This window comes from Erithacus rubecula, assembly GCF_903797595.1.
Source record: "Erithacus rubecula genome assembly, chromosome: 6".
NCBI lineage: Eukaryota > Metazoa > Chordata > Aves > Passeriformes > Muscicapidae > Erithacus > Erithacus rubecula.
In genome coordinates this window covers 43,793,165-43,808,075 of record NC_136688.1, presented here as the reverse complement: position 1 = coordinate 43,808,075, position 14,911 = coordinate 43,793,165, and the positions used below count along the sequence as shown (strand labels likewise).

General features: G+C 37.0%; 1 protein-coding gene across 1 annotated transcript in view; it reads right to left on the bottom strand.

Moving 5' to 3' along the window:
* Window positions 1–294: 294 nt before the first annotated feature.
* TTC8 (tetratricopeptide repeat domain 8) overlaps window positions 295–14,911 on the bottom strand; it is a 40,396-nt gene continuing 25,779 nt past the window's right edge. Inside the window, exons 9-15 of the mRNA XM_079308055.1 lie at window positions 13,368–13,455; window positions 9,796–9,906; window positions 7,097–7,236; window positions 5,726–5,900; window positions 4,339–4,461; window positions 2,518–2,601; window positions 295–910 (exon numbers count right to left, since the gene is read on the bottom strand). Of these exons, the coding sequence (XP_079164181.1) occupies window positions 794–910; window positions 2,518–2,601; window positions 4,339–4,461; window positions 5,726–5,900; window positions 7,097–7,236; window positions 9,796–9,906; window positions 13,368–13,455 (838 nt within the window). The 3' untranslated portion in view covers window positions 295–793. The remainder of the gene's footprint in view (window positions 911–2,517; window positions 2,602–4,338; window positions 4,462–5,725; window positions 5,901–7,096; window positions 7,237–9,795; window positions 9,907–13,367; window positions 13,456–14,911) is intronic.

The window sequence follows — 14,911 nt, the reverse complement described above, 5'->3', positions numbered from 1 at the left end:
TAGTAGAAGTATTCCTGTAGTTAGATTAATCCAAGTATTTATTTAGCAAGTGTTTATGTGGTAGACATGCAATCACCCCATCAATGCCTTGTTCTCAACTATTAGTTCTTAATTCTGCAAGCTTCTAGAAATCCTTCTCCCTCACTGAGATCCAGAATAAACTCCCTCCTGGGTAGAGAGGAACACATACATTTATACAATTTACTACCAGTTCTGTGGAATCTCTCAAAATGTTCAGACTATCAACCCAGATTTTCATGGCAATAAGGATGTCATTTAACTTACATAAACAAATGAGACAACTCATATGAACTGAATTTATTTAACTCATACAGTACAAGGAATATAAGAACTTATACTTTACATATGTATTTAAGATTCTTTTAAAATATTTTAATTTTAAAACCTAACATTCTGTAAGAAAGTACATGAAAACTATACTATCAAAAGCCAACTTGAAAACCAGTTAGGAAGTATTTTTCCTCTGTTTCTTCAAAGATTGTCACATGGAAATGTTTAAAACTAATTTTTTCCTGCATAAAAGCCAGGAAAAACACACTTTTCTGTAATATTTTGTGTACATAGCTGCAAAATTTTCCAGCTGCATTTGAATAAATGTTATCTTTCAAGATGATAAGAAATTGAAACTCAATCTTTTCTTGCTACTCAAAGTAACACAAGTTTTGCTACAGGAATGCATTAAGTATAGCTCATCTACTTTGAGCTGGTATTCTCAAAATGTGTATGGGACATTTGCTCTGGTTAACTTCTTACATAATAAAAAATTTGCTCATCAGAGCATAGCAAAGTGCTCTTTTAACTGTTTGAGGAGCTGCTGTGTATCAACATGGCCTGGAAATGCTTCTTCAGACTTCTGAGCTGCTGTGTAACTTTTCTGAAGATCTCCAACCTGTAAGAAACACACATACCAATTCTGAAAATCCAAGCACTGCATCATGCATCCTTTGCATTCTGTGCAGGACATTTCTGATGCTCACAAATTTTAAACACAGCTGCTCTGAAGAGTGAACAGTCAGTATACAGACATTTGGATGCAGGATTATGTTGCACTCACATCAGGGGATAAGAAAGACAGAAATGTGATTTTAATGGGAGGGAGGTTTCGAGACATCAATTTGACATATTCCATTTCAACTAACTTCTTGGAGAATGGACAAGAGACACCATGCCCAGTGCTTGAAGTAAGGAGTAATAAAAATAGTAGTTTTGCTTATAAACTCCACAGAAGTGCTATTGTATATACAAGCAAAACACAACCCATCAGGCCTCTGTAAAAAAAAAAAACAACTGTGATTTCCTGCTTCCTTACAGAGATGCACAACAGTGTTGGAGAACTATTGGTGCTCCTCTGCTGCTTTTAGAAGAAATTGTTCTCCACTTAGAGAATTTGCTTTTTTTCCTAAATAGCCATAATTTTCTGGAAGGATTGAAAGGAAAGCATCTCAGAAAGTGTGTTCAGCAAAAAAGAACTCAAATATTTGGGAATACATGTAGTAGAAGTAATTACTCCTGCATGGAGAGGGAGGAGCTATGAACAGCCAGGATGCCTTTTTTGCCCGTGCATCACTCAACACAGAGCTTCAGAATTCTCTCAAGAATTCTCTGAAGGAGAAAAAGCCAAGGCCCTGGCCATAGAAGTCATGTTTTATAAACCATGGCCTTACACTGAATGTATGGATTGCATAACCCCACTGCACCAACACCTGGCTGATGTGGCTGTCTGTCTTCTCCCATAACCTGTGAGGGTTCTTTGTGCAAAATCTACATAACAAGAAATTTGCATTTACATTTACTCTCCAGTCAGTAAGTAAAAAATACAATAATTCAACACCCTCTTGTGTTTCACAGTGGAGAGGATACACTTACAAATTAATGGGTTATTCTCTCCTTGATGTGTGTATTTCAGCATCTGTGGGAGTGGAGCTGCCCACACAACACAGAATCATAACAGAATCATGAAGGAGTAGGCACAAGCAAAGGAGCAATTTTCTTCTTGTGAAGAAACAAGAAAAAAAATTGTACAAGTTTCTCTTATTAACAGAAATGTTGGACACTGTTAATACAGTGTCTCAGACACTCTAGATGAAATAGATTATTAACACAAAAAATTCAGAGGTTGTAAAACTGAAGAACAGATTTTCCTTTTGAGATCAGTAAGATATTATCAGTAAAGGATATTCTTTCTATCATTATTAAAAGCTTATGACTGTAAAGACTGTGGATGAAATTGTTAACAAACTGTTCATCTTCCAGGCATTTGGACAATTACACTACATAGCCAGGTGGCCTCATTTATTCTCAAAAGCAAACACAGGAGTGGCTACTTTGACACACTTCTCGGTATTAAAATGAAAATATAATTTAGCATTTTCCTTGATTTTATGCATTCTGTGTTCTTTTATCTTATCTATCTGGAATTCTCAGTAATAACAATAAAACACCACCTGCCTCACCAAGACTTAGTTCTTACATTACAAGAACAGGATAATGCATTACCTTCTCTGAGAGAATGGCAATATTGAAATGGGGCTCATACATGTGAGGTGCTAAAGATGAAGCAGTCTGCAGCAAAGCTCTTGCCTATACAGAGAAATTAAAAAATAATATAGTGAAACCTGAGAGGGAGAGTAACAAGGATTTAATGCAATAAGTCTCTAACAAGAAAAGCTTACATCCATAGTGTAGACATAACAGAGTCAAATAACATTGAAATGAATAAAGACCTCTAGTTGAGTCAGGAAAAAAATTACTGGGACATAGTCAATTAAGCAATTAAATTTAAATCCTGGGGACAATATATCAAGTCAATTAAATAAAATCCAAAGTATTTAAAGAACACCCCAGTGTATTTATCTGTTGTGTTTCACGGCTCTGTCATAAGCATCCCTGAAACCATAAATTTTATCATATAAATGACAGCTTTCACACTCAAACATTTTAATAAAATTAGGGTTTTTTTCTCACTAGCAAAGTAGAGGCATAAAAAGGTAAAAAAAACCCTAAGTATCAGATTGTATAGCTTCATGCTGCAAAGTCTTGTGAAAGATTGTACTAAAAAATGGAGAACTTAATGGGGAAAACTCCAAAACATTTCAAAACAAAAGTAACTGTAAACTGTTGCAAGACTGAACTAGAAACTTATTAAAACTTCGTGCATCTGAAAAATCTGAGTACATGCAACAGTATTTATGAAAAAATAATGTGAAATTAAATCCAAGATAAGCAAAATATCATCCCTTTTTAACTCTTCTGTGCATATTTTTATTGCCAAAATTATCCCAATTTTTAATTACACAAGTGATACAAGAAAAAAACCTGAAATTTTAAAGCTAAAAACTAAAGTAGACAGGAAGCTCTTCTAATGGAAAGGCTCTGCAGTGCTAATTCTGAGCAATCACACTTTCACAACTGAGGGTATACTCTGCTAGGAAATTAAATGCCTATACATTTATGATTATGAAACTGAAACTAAACCCAAAGTTATTTGTCACTGGAAATATCCAGTGACAGTGGGTTCATTTCACTGTTTCCATGGTAATTGTTAGGTTATCTGAATGAAGTTAACTTCTGTCTAAGAGAATTTGCTCTTAAAAAGGGTATTTATAATTTATTTTAGCTCTCTCTATATATGTATATATGAATCCATCAAATTAGCTTGCTCTCATGAGGTTTAAAGGAAGCCCACAGTAGTTCTGTCCAAAACAGTCCAAAAAACACATATTAATTTTCCCTGCATGTGTATAAAACTGGTTACATTTATTCTACCATGCAATTATACATCTAAGCACAATACACCTAGTATAGTCACTCTAAGTAAGATGAACCACCAAGCTTATTGATGCAAAAGTATTTATCAAGAACTTCTTCCTTTCTGAAAAAATTATAATGCATTCTCCTTGCTAAAAAAGCCCCAATTTTCAAGAGCTAATCTGATTGCTCTTTTCTGCCACCCAACAAAAAAAAAAGTATTATCTACATTTATAAACTGAATATACAGTTAAAGTTGTTTTAAGTGATGATTACAAAGTCATGAGATTTGCTTTGGGTATGAATTTAAAAAAAAATCTCAACCACTGCAAAGCTATTGGAAACCTTGCTGGTCTTTGATGCATCATTTGTATATGCCAAAGGATACACAGTTTAATGGGAGATGGCATGACAATATGAAGCTTACACTGAAAAATGTAGAATAGTTATCCCAGCTTTGTAACATTGTTAGACATTCATATGGTGTCTCCATCTCAGAGAAAAGACATGTTTGTTAAATACAAAATGCCAAAATTCTGCATTCTGCTTAGGCTGAGATTCAGCACTCACCTGCTCAGTGTGACCTTTCTGCATTTCCAGCACAGCCAAGTTGTTGTAAGCTTCTGCATAGTCATTGTTGTTGACTAATGTTAGCTTGAAACACTGGTAAGCCAGATTCAGGTCTCCTATGCCCTAAAAGTAAAACTGTGTTTTCATTTGTGAAAAGACTGGAAACAACATGCATCTGTTTTGGTCTTTGGAGTAGCTTTTCCCCATAAGTACTTTTTACCCATAAGTACTACAATGGAATGCAAATTACAATGAAAACATGCTGATCAGAAATGTATGTGCTTTCTTTCCAGATCCTCTGATTTTTTTCCTTATTCTTTCTATAGACAGAATCATTTCTCTCCAGCACAAACTTCCATGTTCAAGTGATATTCACTTCATCCAATTTAACTTTTAGATGATTAAAGTGTCATCCAAAGATTATGCTGTCTGCTACTGTCTATAGCAGGGTAAGAAAAACAGATGTCTCCAGAGAGGAAGTCATCTTGCCTCTCTGTCTCTACACATATTTAAGATTCACTTCTCAGATGGAGCAGCTGACTACTACTAGTGTTAAGACTGACACTGACACAGCATCAGGTTAAACATCAAAAGTGACAAATGCTGAAAAATACAGGCATATCAGTTCAAATTTCAATCTTTCAGGCAGTATAAATTACTGTGTTTATCCTAGCTGCAGTACAAGACAAACAGTTGTGTTTCTGACTCAAATCATTATCAGCAATTGAAGACAACTCATGTTAGAAAGCTGTCAAAAACTTTATTCAGCAAACTTATTCTGGCTAAAGAGAAATCCAACACAACTTCTTGAAGAATATTTGCAAAAATGGGCAAGACTGTAAGAAAATTTGTGTAGAAATTTAACAAAGTTTATCACACAACTACAAAATATTTCTATAACTGCCTTTAAGACAAAAGAACATACCTTCTCAACTATATCCTATGCAGTACTTTAATATTGGCTAATTGGTGCTGAATTGTATTTTTATGACAAGAGAATCAGTCTAATTCTCCTTATAAAACAAATAACAGTTCCTGGAAAAATATCTTGAATTCCAGTTTTTTAAAATCAGATTAGCTTGTTTTGCAGCCAAGGCCATCAAGGGCTGGTATATGCTGCAATTCTTCTAGAAAAATGGGAAAGTTAAAGGCAGTGGGGAGTGAGAATCTTTTAGCAAGAGAAAATCAGGTTCTGTAAAGTACAGTTTTTTCTCTTGTCACTTCTTCCCTACTGAAGCACAAATGAACATTCCATCTGTACAGGACTTTATCCTGTACACTACCAGGTTTTGTACTTCCAAAAAGAGATATCACTCCTTCCTAGTTACTTTTTTTACATTTTTTATAAATTGTATTTATTTGGAAAGAGGATTTGTATTTTTCATACCACAGCCACATGTCCCAAGTTGTACCACACATCTGCTGTCTCCTCCTCATTTTCAGCCAAAAACAGTGCCCGTTCAAATGAAGACAGTGTCATATCATATTGCTGGGCATAGAAGCAACAGAGGCCCAGATTGTTAAAGAGCTGGCAGTTATAAACACCCATCTGCAGGAGCCGTCTAGATAGAAAGAAAACATTTGTTTCATTTTTTTAAAAATTAATTTCAAGTAGTTCTGCTCTAAAAGACAAAATTCTCTTCTCCTTTGTCCCTATTCTGAGAGGGTATAAAAACCAAGTGTTATAGCCTTACACTTGTTAGTTTCATGAAGGGCAGTGCAAGGTATTTTTTATTATAATCACAACTGTGCAAAAGTCTGTGTAAATTAGTAACATCTGTATTCTTGACTTGGTCACATGATCTGACTTTACTGTAAGACAGAGATATACCAGAATTTCTCTGTTTCCTCTTTTCAATCCCTTGACATCAATCAAGCTGTAGTTTTTTGCAGCTACTTTACATAACTCTCGACTTCAATATTTTTCTTGATTCCCATCGTTCAATACTGCTCTAATTAGTAACAGTATATTTAGATGTGAATCTATATTAATCTTACACATCAAGCATAATTCAGATTTTGATTCACACTGATATTGTTTAATGTGTCTTTTAAAATGGAAATGTATTATAAAAATTCTGTACGTTAATATAAATAGAAAAACCAGAATGAGGGCCAGGGAAAAAGAGAGCTGCTGTCTGCAGCATGAGTGTGAGTTTCTGAACCTGAAGCATAAAAGAGCTCAAGTCCAACAGAAATGTGATGACAGTGCTCTTGCTGACTTAATCTGCTCTTAGTGAGCGAATGTCAGGCTCCTTTGCACTCTGACTGTATTGAAATAAAAATCAAGCAGCAACTATCTTTTCACTGTTTCCAGTAAAACACACAGGAAGGTCAGCCCACATTCCAAGTCAGGGATTTTGTGGTCACAATTCCTGGTCACTTCAGATGGAGTAAGGGCTAAAGAGGAAGTCCTTGTGGCTTCTGTATGCAATTGAAGTTGAGAGTAAGATCCACTGTTCTCAAACTGCCTCATGCTGTGAAGGAACTTTCCTTGTTTATTGGTTGAATGGTAACTGTTTTGATAATCTTTGTTGATATTTCTACATACTCCTCATGTAATGATTACAATTTTGTAGTGATGCACTTATCACCGGATAAAAAGACACAAAAGTTGATTTTATTGTAATATTCATCCAAATGTTCATTCATACTCCCATACCAATATCCTAATTATTTTTCCTGCATTACAAAAACCAACCCTTTATATTACCTTTTCACATATTCTGTTCCCCTCCCTCTCCGTAAGTACAGATACCTGTAAAACCGCAGCGCTATCTCAGGTTGGTCTGAATAAAAATGGTTGCTGCCAATACATGCAATGGCTTCCACATGAGTATTGTCTTGTTTTAAGACATCTTTATAGTACTCTGCAGCTGAGGAGATATTGTTCATTTCCTATACAATTGGACAAAAAATTCCAATTACTTATACTGTTTATCACTTATTTTTAATGTGGAACTTATAAAAATGTTAATCTACTGAGTGTTTTATCTGTGCCCTGTACATTACATAATTGAGATTAATTATATATGCTCCATTCAACACCACTGTTTGGCATCTTCACAAGCAACACACACATCCATGAGAGGAATGCATATTGATTTACTAGTAATGTCTTAGCTGAAATTAACTCTATGCCACAGCTACAAAAAGAGATTGATTTGGTTCTTATTTTTTAGAAAAAGAGACATCCTGTTGTACTGAGTTTGGAAGTCAAAGGGTGACTACAGGGGTGGCTTCTGTGAGAAGTTGCCAAAGCTTCCTCCACATCCAACAGAGCCAATGCCAGCCAGTTCTGGAGCCACGCTGGCCAAGGCTGAGCTCATCAGAGAAGGCAGTTACATCTCTGTGATAACATGTAACATATTTAAAAATGGGAAAAAGCTATTGCACAGATGTAACTGTGGCCTGGAAGAAAAGAGTGAGAACATGTGAGAGGAACAGCTCTACAACCATCAAGGTCAGGAGGAGGGGCAGGAGCTGCTCCAGGCTCTGGAGCTGGGATTGCAGCCCATGGTGAAGACCATGGTAAGGCAGCTGTGCCCCTGCAGCACATGGGGGGCCAGGGGGAGCAGGATCCACCTGCAGCCTGTGGAGGAGCCCCATGCTGGAGCAGGTGATGCTGCTGTGGGCTCTGACCCTGTGGGAAGTCTGTACTGGAGCAGGCTCCAGGCAGGACCTGTGGCCCCACAAGGAGAGGAGCCCACACTGGATCAGGTTCACTGACAGGACTTGTGACCCTGCAGGGGACCTGTGCTGCAGGACCACCATGGGCAATAGACATCTGCCCCTTCTTGCACAACATCTTGGATACCCAGAACTGTGCAGGCAGCTTTCCAGCATGCTAACAACAGAACAGACTCACTTCCCCAGACAATGTCTCAACTATCTTCAGTGCTTCTTAAATCAACTCTTTAATTGCTCCGGACACAAACGAGAATACAATTGCACATGAAAATCTATTATGTGCCTTTGAAAACAGGAATCATGTATTTACTAAAACTTCTACAACCTAGGATATGACAGTTAAGAGAAGTGTATTATATATAAACATATGCTTGGACCTGTGCTACTTGAAAGATGAACTAGGGTAAACTCACTGCTATAAATGACAGCAAAGTGTTTCTGAGGGGTGCAAGGTCCTGAGAACCCTATCCCACACAAGAAATAAAATATCAAACTCACTGCTGTGTTTCTATAGGAATAATTTCTACCTGTGTATAGATAGAATGTGCTCCCAACGTAACTAAAGTATATGCCTTTATATAACTTCAGCAGTGCATTTAGCTACAAAAGAAACAAAAAAAAGGATTTCTTGTGATTAAAGAGAATAGCAATAAAGCAGTCCCTTTAAAATTGTGGGGTTTTTAAACCTAAAATGCTCTACAACTCTTTGTAATGTCAAAAGTTGGTGACTGAGAAGAAAAGCTCTGATTAAGATGCCTGATACATATATTCCACTTGTGAGTCTATGTAATGAAAGCAGGCCTGTGCTGCAGTACAAATCTCTGCTAATGAAGCTATAATCCTGCACTCAAGTGTCAGTGCAAACTGGATCCTACCAAATATATGCTGCTCTTTAATAATTCCTTAAAGGGTTATGCAATGTTATGTATGGTTCTGCAAAATAATATCCATATTAAAAACTATTCAAAAATTCAGAAAGAAAAGCCTCAAAAATTATGCAGCTGTTTTCATCTTGCTGAAGGACAAAAAGGATTTAATATGAAAATGGATTAAGGCTTAGGGTTGGATGAGAATGATGAGAACAGGATAGAATGCCAAGCATGAATACAGACAAAAAAATACATTCATTAGTTTGTTTTTAACATTTGTTTTGGAATAGCACATTACAACTTTCAGCGAAAAACAATACAAAGTCCACTAATGGATGTGAAAATACACCATTTTAAAATACAAAATACATTGCTATCATGCTAAAGTGAAGCTTTATATCTAAAAACTAATAACTAGCAACTAAGTTACTTTATAACTAATCCAACTTAATACAACATTTACTTCCTAAGTAAGAAACATTCATATTCTAAGTGTTCTGGGAGTGTGAAGAAACTAAAGGTGCTAATAAAAACAACACAGACAAAAAAAACTATTTTGCTGCATAATTTTGATAGTTTTTGAGCAGTTTTAGTATGATGAAACATGTATAAACTAGTAAGGACAACATCTAGACAAGTTAATATGGACTTGCTTCTGCATGCCAAGAGCAAATGGGATCTCACTGGTGTGATTAATCGTTGAAACAAATAAACCTGCAGGGCTCTCCTGACATTACCTTGTTAGCTTTGTGGAAAGTTACCTGTTCTGCATTAGTGACACTGAAAATCAGCACAGTTGGTTTTTGATAACCTGACAGTTATATTCAACTACTGACTCTTTTTTCTTGCTCAAGCAGCTAAATTTGGCCACTATAAGGATTGAATAGTGGGTGCATACCTCGTAGATTCTGGCAATTCCACAAATAAGAGTCACTTCTCCAGGAAATCGCTCTAACCCTTGCTTGAAAAGGTTCAAAGCTGTTACAGGCTGATCCAAGCGCAAATACACCTAAGCAAATAAAAAGTGCATATAGATGTCAAATGTCTGACTTTTATACAAGTTCTGCTGTTTAACAAGGGAGATAAATAAAAGGGATGACACCTCAATTTATGCAGTAAACCATTAGCTGAGATGATGAATAATATTGGAAAATAATGGAGTGAATACTGAATAAACCTGTGTAATGAAGATAAAATGGGCTACTTAGGATAATTAAATTTACCTCATACCATCTATACATTATTAATTTGAATATTACTAATTTAAAATATCTTTTTATTTATTATCATATAAAATATACTTTGACACTGAGGTGAAGGTATCACCTTGGATATATTTTCCTGTTTAATGTATTTTCAAAAACTTGTGTTTAAGCTTGAAAGAACTGAAACTTCAGGTTGATAGTGCTGGAATATCAAAATGCTTTACTTAGTCAAATAAGACTGCACTGCACAGAGCAGCAGCACTTCCAATTTTCCTTACTGCTCAACCAACGTCCCCTGTCAGAAACAATAAAACCCTGTGGAAAGAGGGCAGCTTTGCATCTGTGATTTTGGCTTCTGAGTAGATTATGAAAATGTGCAATATGGATAATAATTGTGTGAGTACTGGACATCCAATATGTCCAGTGCTGATAGGGAGCATCTCAGCAGCTGTCTGAGAGTGCAGCTGTAAAGCTCTCCTGCTGTGGGGCATGGCACACACAGCTGCAGCAAAGGGAAAACCCTGCACACATGCTTTGGGAAACTAGATTGCTAGAATGATTTATCTATCTCCCACTGAGGAGAAAAGGATTTTATTAGAGATATAGTATATTAATCAGTGCTAATATTTGATACTACTAAAAAAGAGAAAGAATTTGTGATTGGTATTCTGATAAAACTTTTTTGTGATGAACATAAGACAAATATCAATGTTAACTGAACATCTGAGAAACCACCAATCATGATTTCTGCTTTTGCCTTTTAACTTCATGGACTTCTGACTGCCAACAATCACAACTGCACACTGTTTTTTTGCAATCCCATAGATATATACTGCTATAGACATTTGCAAAGAATTTTTTTCCTATGACCACTCAATAACATACTTAATTGTCAAAGAGCTGACAACTGTGAGTGTCTTCCAAGAAAGGGACTACCATTCCAAGTTGGTCATTGGCAAAATGAAAAAAATACAGATATTTTTTATACACGTCCTGCTAATGTCCCTCACGTTTCCTGTATTAAGTTCAAAAACTAATGCCTTCTTGTGAAAATCTATAAAAGAGCAAATGTTTTGGAGGGCATGGTATTTAGTAGATTGGAACTTACATCATTAACCGTGAATGATGCATCCAGTTTAAAAAATGGACAGTGTGAAACTCCCGTAGATCTGCCCCTTTTTTATATTTTTATCTTTCTTTATGAAGTATGTTGTCTGAGCACTAATGACTTAAATCTACTCTATTGCTTTATCTAGAGGTTGACTCCAAAGACCACATGGCCACAGTACCCTATGTAATTCCCATATCCAGTGTGATACCACACTGTTCAACATCTCTGTAGACAGTAGAGCTGCTCTTTAGATTAAGTGGAAAAAGAAATTCAAAAAAAGGTGGGGAAATTTCCATCTACTCGCAGTTGCTTTGGGTAGACCTGCTCTTTAAAAGTACTACAGCTATAGTAATTATGTTTATATAATAATAGCAGAATAGCTCCATTCTCATGGTCTTGCTTATCTCCTGTAAAAATATCCCATTTCTAGCTCTTCTAGGTAATGAAATACTTTGTGACTTTGCAGCACATCCTGACTGCTTTAAAGACTCTTACTTTTTTTTCTTTTGGTCTTTTATATTTTTGTAAACTACATTTCAAGGGAGAGATCATTTCCAAGAAAATAATAAAAACCCAGATAGCTGTTGCAATAATGACTATAAACAAAACTAACCAGTATCGCAGTGTCAGTATATTTCCACAGAACTTTATGCAATCTTATTATTTTTTAATGGCTGCTTAACTCAAGTCTGATTTTCCCAGTTCTGTTAAATTGAGCCATATCTCAGTGTCTTACTCTACTGCTTGTCCACTAGCAGACACTAAATCATGCTGTGCAATGCTTTATACTTGAGCAAGCTGGTCTATAGAGCGGGAGGTGGAATCCAAATGCAGCTCCTGCCTGAGCAGAACTGATGCAGGGGGATGCAAATCTCCTGTAATGAATCACTGTTAATCCAATTACTCTGCCAACTTAATAATTCTGTGTAGTTCATGGAACAAGTCCAGAGAAGGGCCAGCAAAATGATTAGAGGGATGGAACACCTCTCCTGGGAGGAAAGGCTGAGAGAGCTGAGTCAGCCTGGAGAACAGAAGGATGTGGGGTCACCTAATTGCAACCTTCCAGTACCTGACAGGACCCTACAAGAAAGCTGAAGAGGGACCTTTTTACAGGAGCATGTAGTGACAGGACAAGAGGGAATGGTTTGACCTGAAAGATGTTATGTCTATACTAGATAGTAGGAAGACATTCTTTACTATGAGGCACTGGAACAGGTTGCCCAGAGAAGCTGTGGATGCTCCATCCCTGACAGAGTTCAAGGCCAGGCTGGAAGGGGCTCTGAGCAACCTATTCTAGTGGAGGACATCCCTGTCCATATGGGAGGGGGGGATTGGAACTACATCATCTTTGGCATCCCTTTCAACCCAAATAATTTTGTGATCCTATGTATTGCAGAATGACTTGTGATAGAGACAGGAAAATTAACAAGCTTCAATGAACTTCAAACACAGTATTGAAGATATATCTCTAGATAGCAATGATGATAATTTAAATACAAAACATAAATTACTCAAGAAATGTAAAGTACACATGAATATCTGAATTAGCTATCCAGTGATGACTTTCATACAGGTCTGTGACAGCTGGCTTAAGGGGAATTGATAAAGAGCAACTGGTTTCATCTCATTTTAGGACATGATGAAGAAAAATGCAGTTTTAGTTTCTCACAGGCCACCTTTTCTTGAATGTCTTAGAAAAGGTTTAGAATCGAATGTATATCCTGATAAACAAGTAGTTCTGAGACTCAGCTGTGCCACTTGTTCTTTTAAAGCTTTTAATGCCTTTATTTTGACAGAACATTCCCTATTTCAAAGTCTCTGCTTGCTTCCTTTAAGCTCACTTTGTTTTGATTTTGCTTGTGAAACTAGGATTTTGAGCTTTGCTCTTTATTTACAGATTTGTTGCATTTTTTTCCTAGGAGGCCATATATTGTTCTTCATACTGGAACTCTTAGCTATATAATCCTCATTGGAGTTTAGAACAAAGAATCCAGTAACATAGGAGATTTTTTAAATCTTGTTTGTGAAATCTGGGAGCTCTAAAATAATTTTTTAAACTATCAACTTCCATTGCAACTGTTAGCATGCATTGCCTCAGGCATGGAGACATGGAGACCATACACTTTTAAACACAATGATTTATCTATTACTTACTTTTGCCAAATACAAGAATATATCAACCATGTCCTGCTGCTTAAGGGCTGACTTAAATTGTTTTTCAGCTTCACGATATAATCCCAACCTAAAGAGAGAACAGATACATATAGAAGGTACTTGTTTATTGGGGTTTTTGAATATTTTTTTTAAAAAGCTTATTAAATAATGAAGCAGTTCTAACTAAACCAAACTTAAACTTCCTGAAAGCACACTATGACCACATATCTATGGACACGTTAACAAAAAACATGTCGTTGTGTAAAGATTAAAAAACAACCATTCAAAACTATAAAAAAGAAAAAATCCATGAAATTTGGCCCTCTCTTATACATGGAGCCTTCTGGAATGGCTGAATGGTGAATAATGATGTACTTGTACGCATAGAAATTCCTCCTGCTCTTAGAACAGATGGTAGAAAATGAGCAATTAATGTCTCAACTCTACCCAAACAGTTTCAGACCAGAATATCTTCACCCATGGCAAAGATCACACAGGTAATCCCCACTGTGAATGAACTGAAGTCTATTTCATCTCAAAGGCACTTATTTTGCATAATTACAGTCAAATGTTTTGCACAATTGATAAAATCTACGTAACTACAAATTAAGAGGACCATGCAATTTCAACAATAGAAAATGGTACACTTTCTCATATACATATTATCTTTTGTTTCAGCCAAAGAGCACATATTTGCTGAAGAAATGCAAAACACAAACAGAACAAGCCAGCTAAAAGAAAGAAACACAGCCAATGCTCCATGTAAGGTATTTTGGGATCCTGGAAGTTCATGTACCTGCTTGGATGCATTAGTCTTCATAACATGATTCATAAAAATCCTGAAAGTAATGAATGACCTCTAAGCTCATGTATTGGGTTTGCATGAGGAGGTTTTGGTAGGTGGGGGATTCAGGAATGGCTTCTATGAGAAGCTGACGTGTCTCAGATGTGTGACAGAGTCAATGCCAGAGAGCTCCAAGATGGGCTCACAGCTGGCCAAGGCTGAGCCCACCCATGATGGGGGTAGTACCCCTATAATCAGCACAGGAATAACATGCAGGGATAATACATTTAAGAAGGAGGAAGAAACAGTACAGTGGCAGGCAGAGAGAGGAGTAAGAATTTGTGAGAAGAGCTGTGCAGACAATAAGGTCAGTGCAGTAGGAGCAGGAGGAGGTGCTGCAGAATCTGCTCTGCAGCCCTTGTTGAAGACCACAGTGAGGCAGCTGTGCCCCTGCAGCCTATGGAGGACTAAGAGGATGCAGAGATCCACCTGCAGCCTGTGAAGGAACCCATGCTGGAGCCTGAAGGGGGCTGTGACCCCATGGGATTCCCTTGCTGGAACATACTCCTGGCAAGACCTGTGGCCCTTTGGAGAGATGAGCCCACACTGCAGAAGGTCTACCAGCAGGACTTGTGAGCCAGGGGGAGACACATGCAAGGGAAGAGTGTCCTGCTCCCTGAGGAGCAGGAGCAGCAGAGACAAACTGGCTGCAATCTCCATTTCCTGTGCCCCTGTGTTGCTGGAAAGGAGGAGTTAGAGA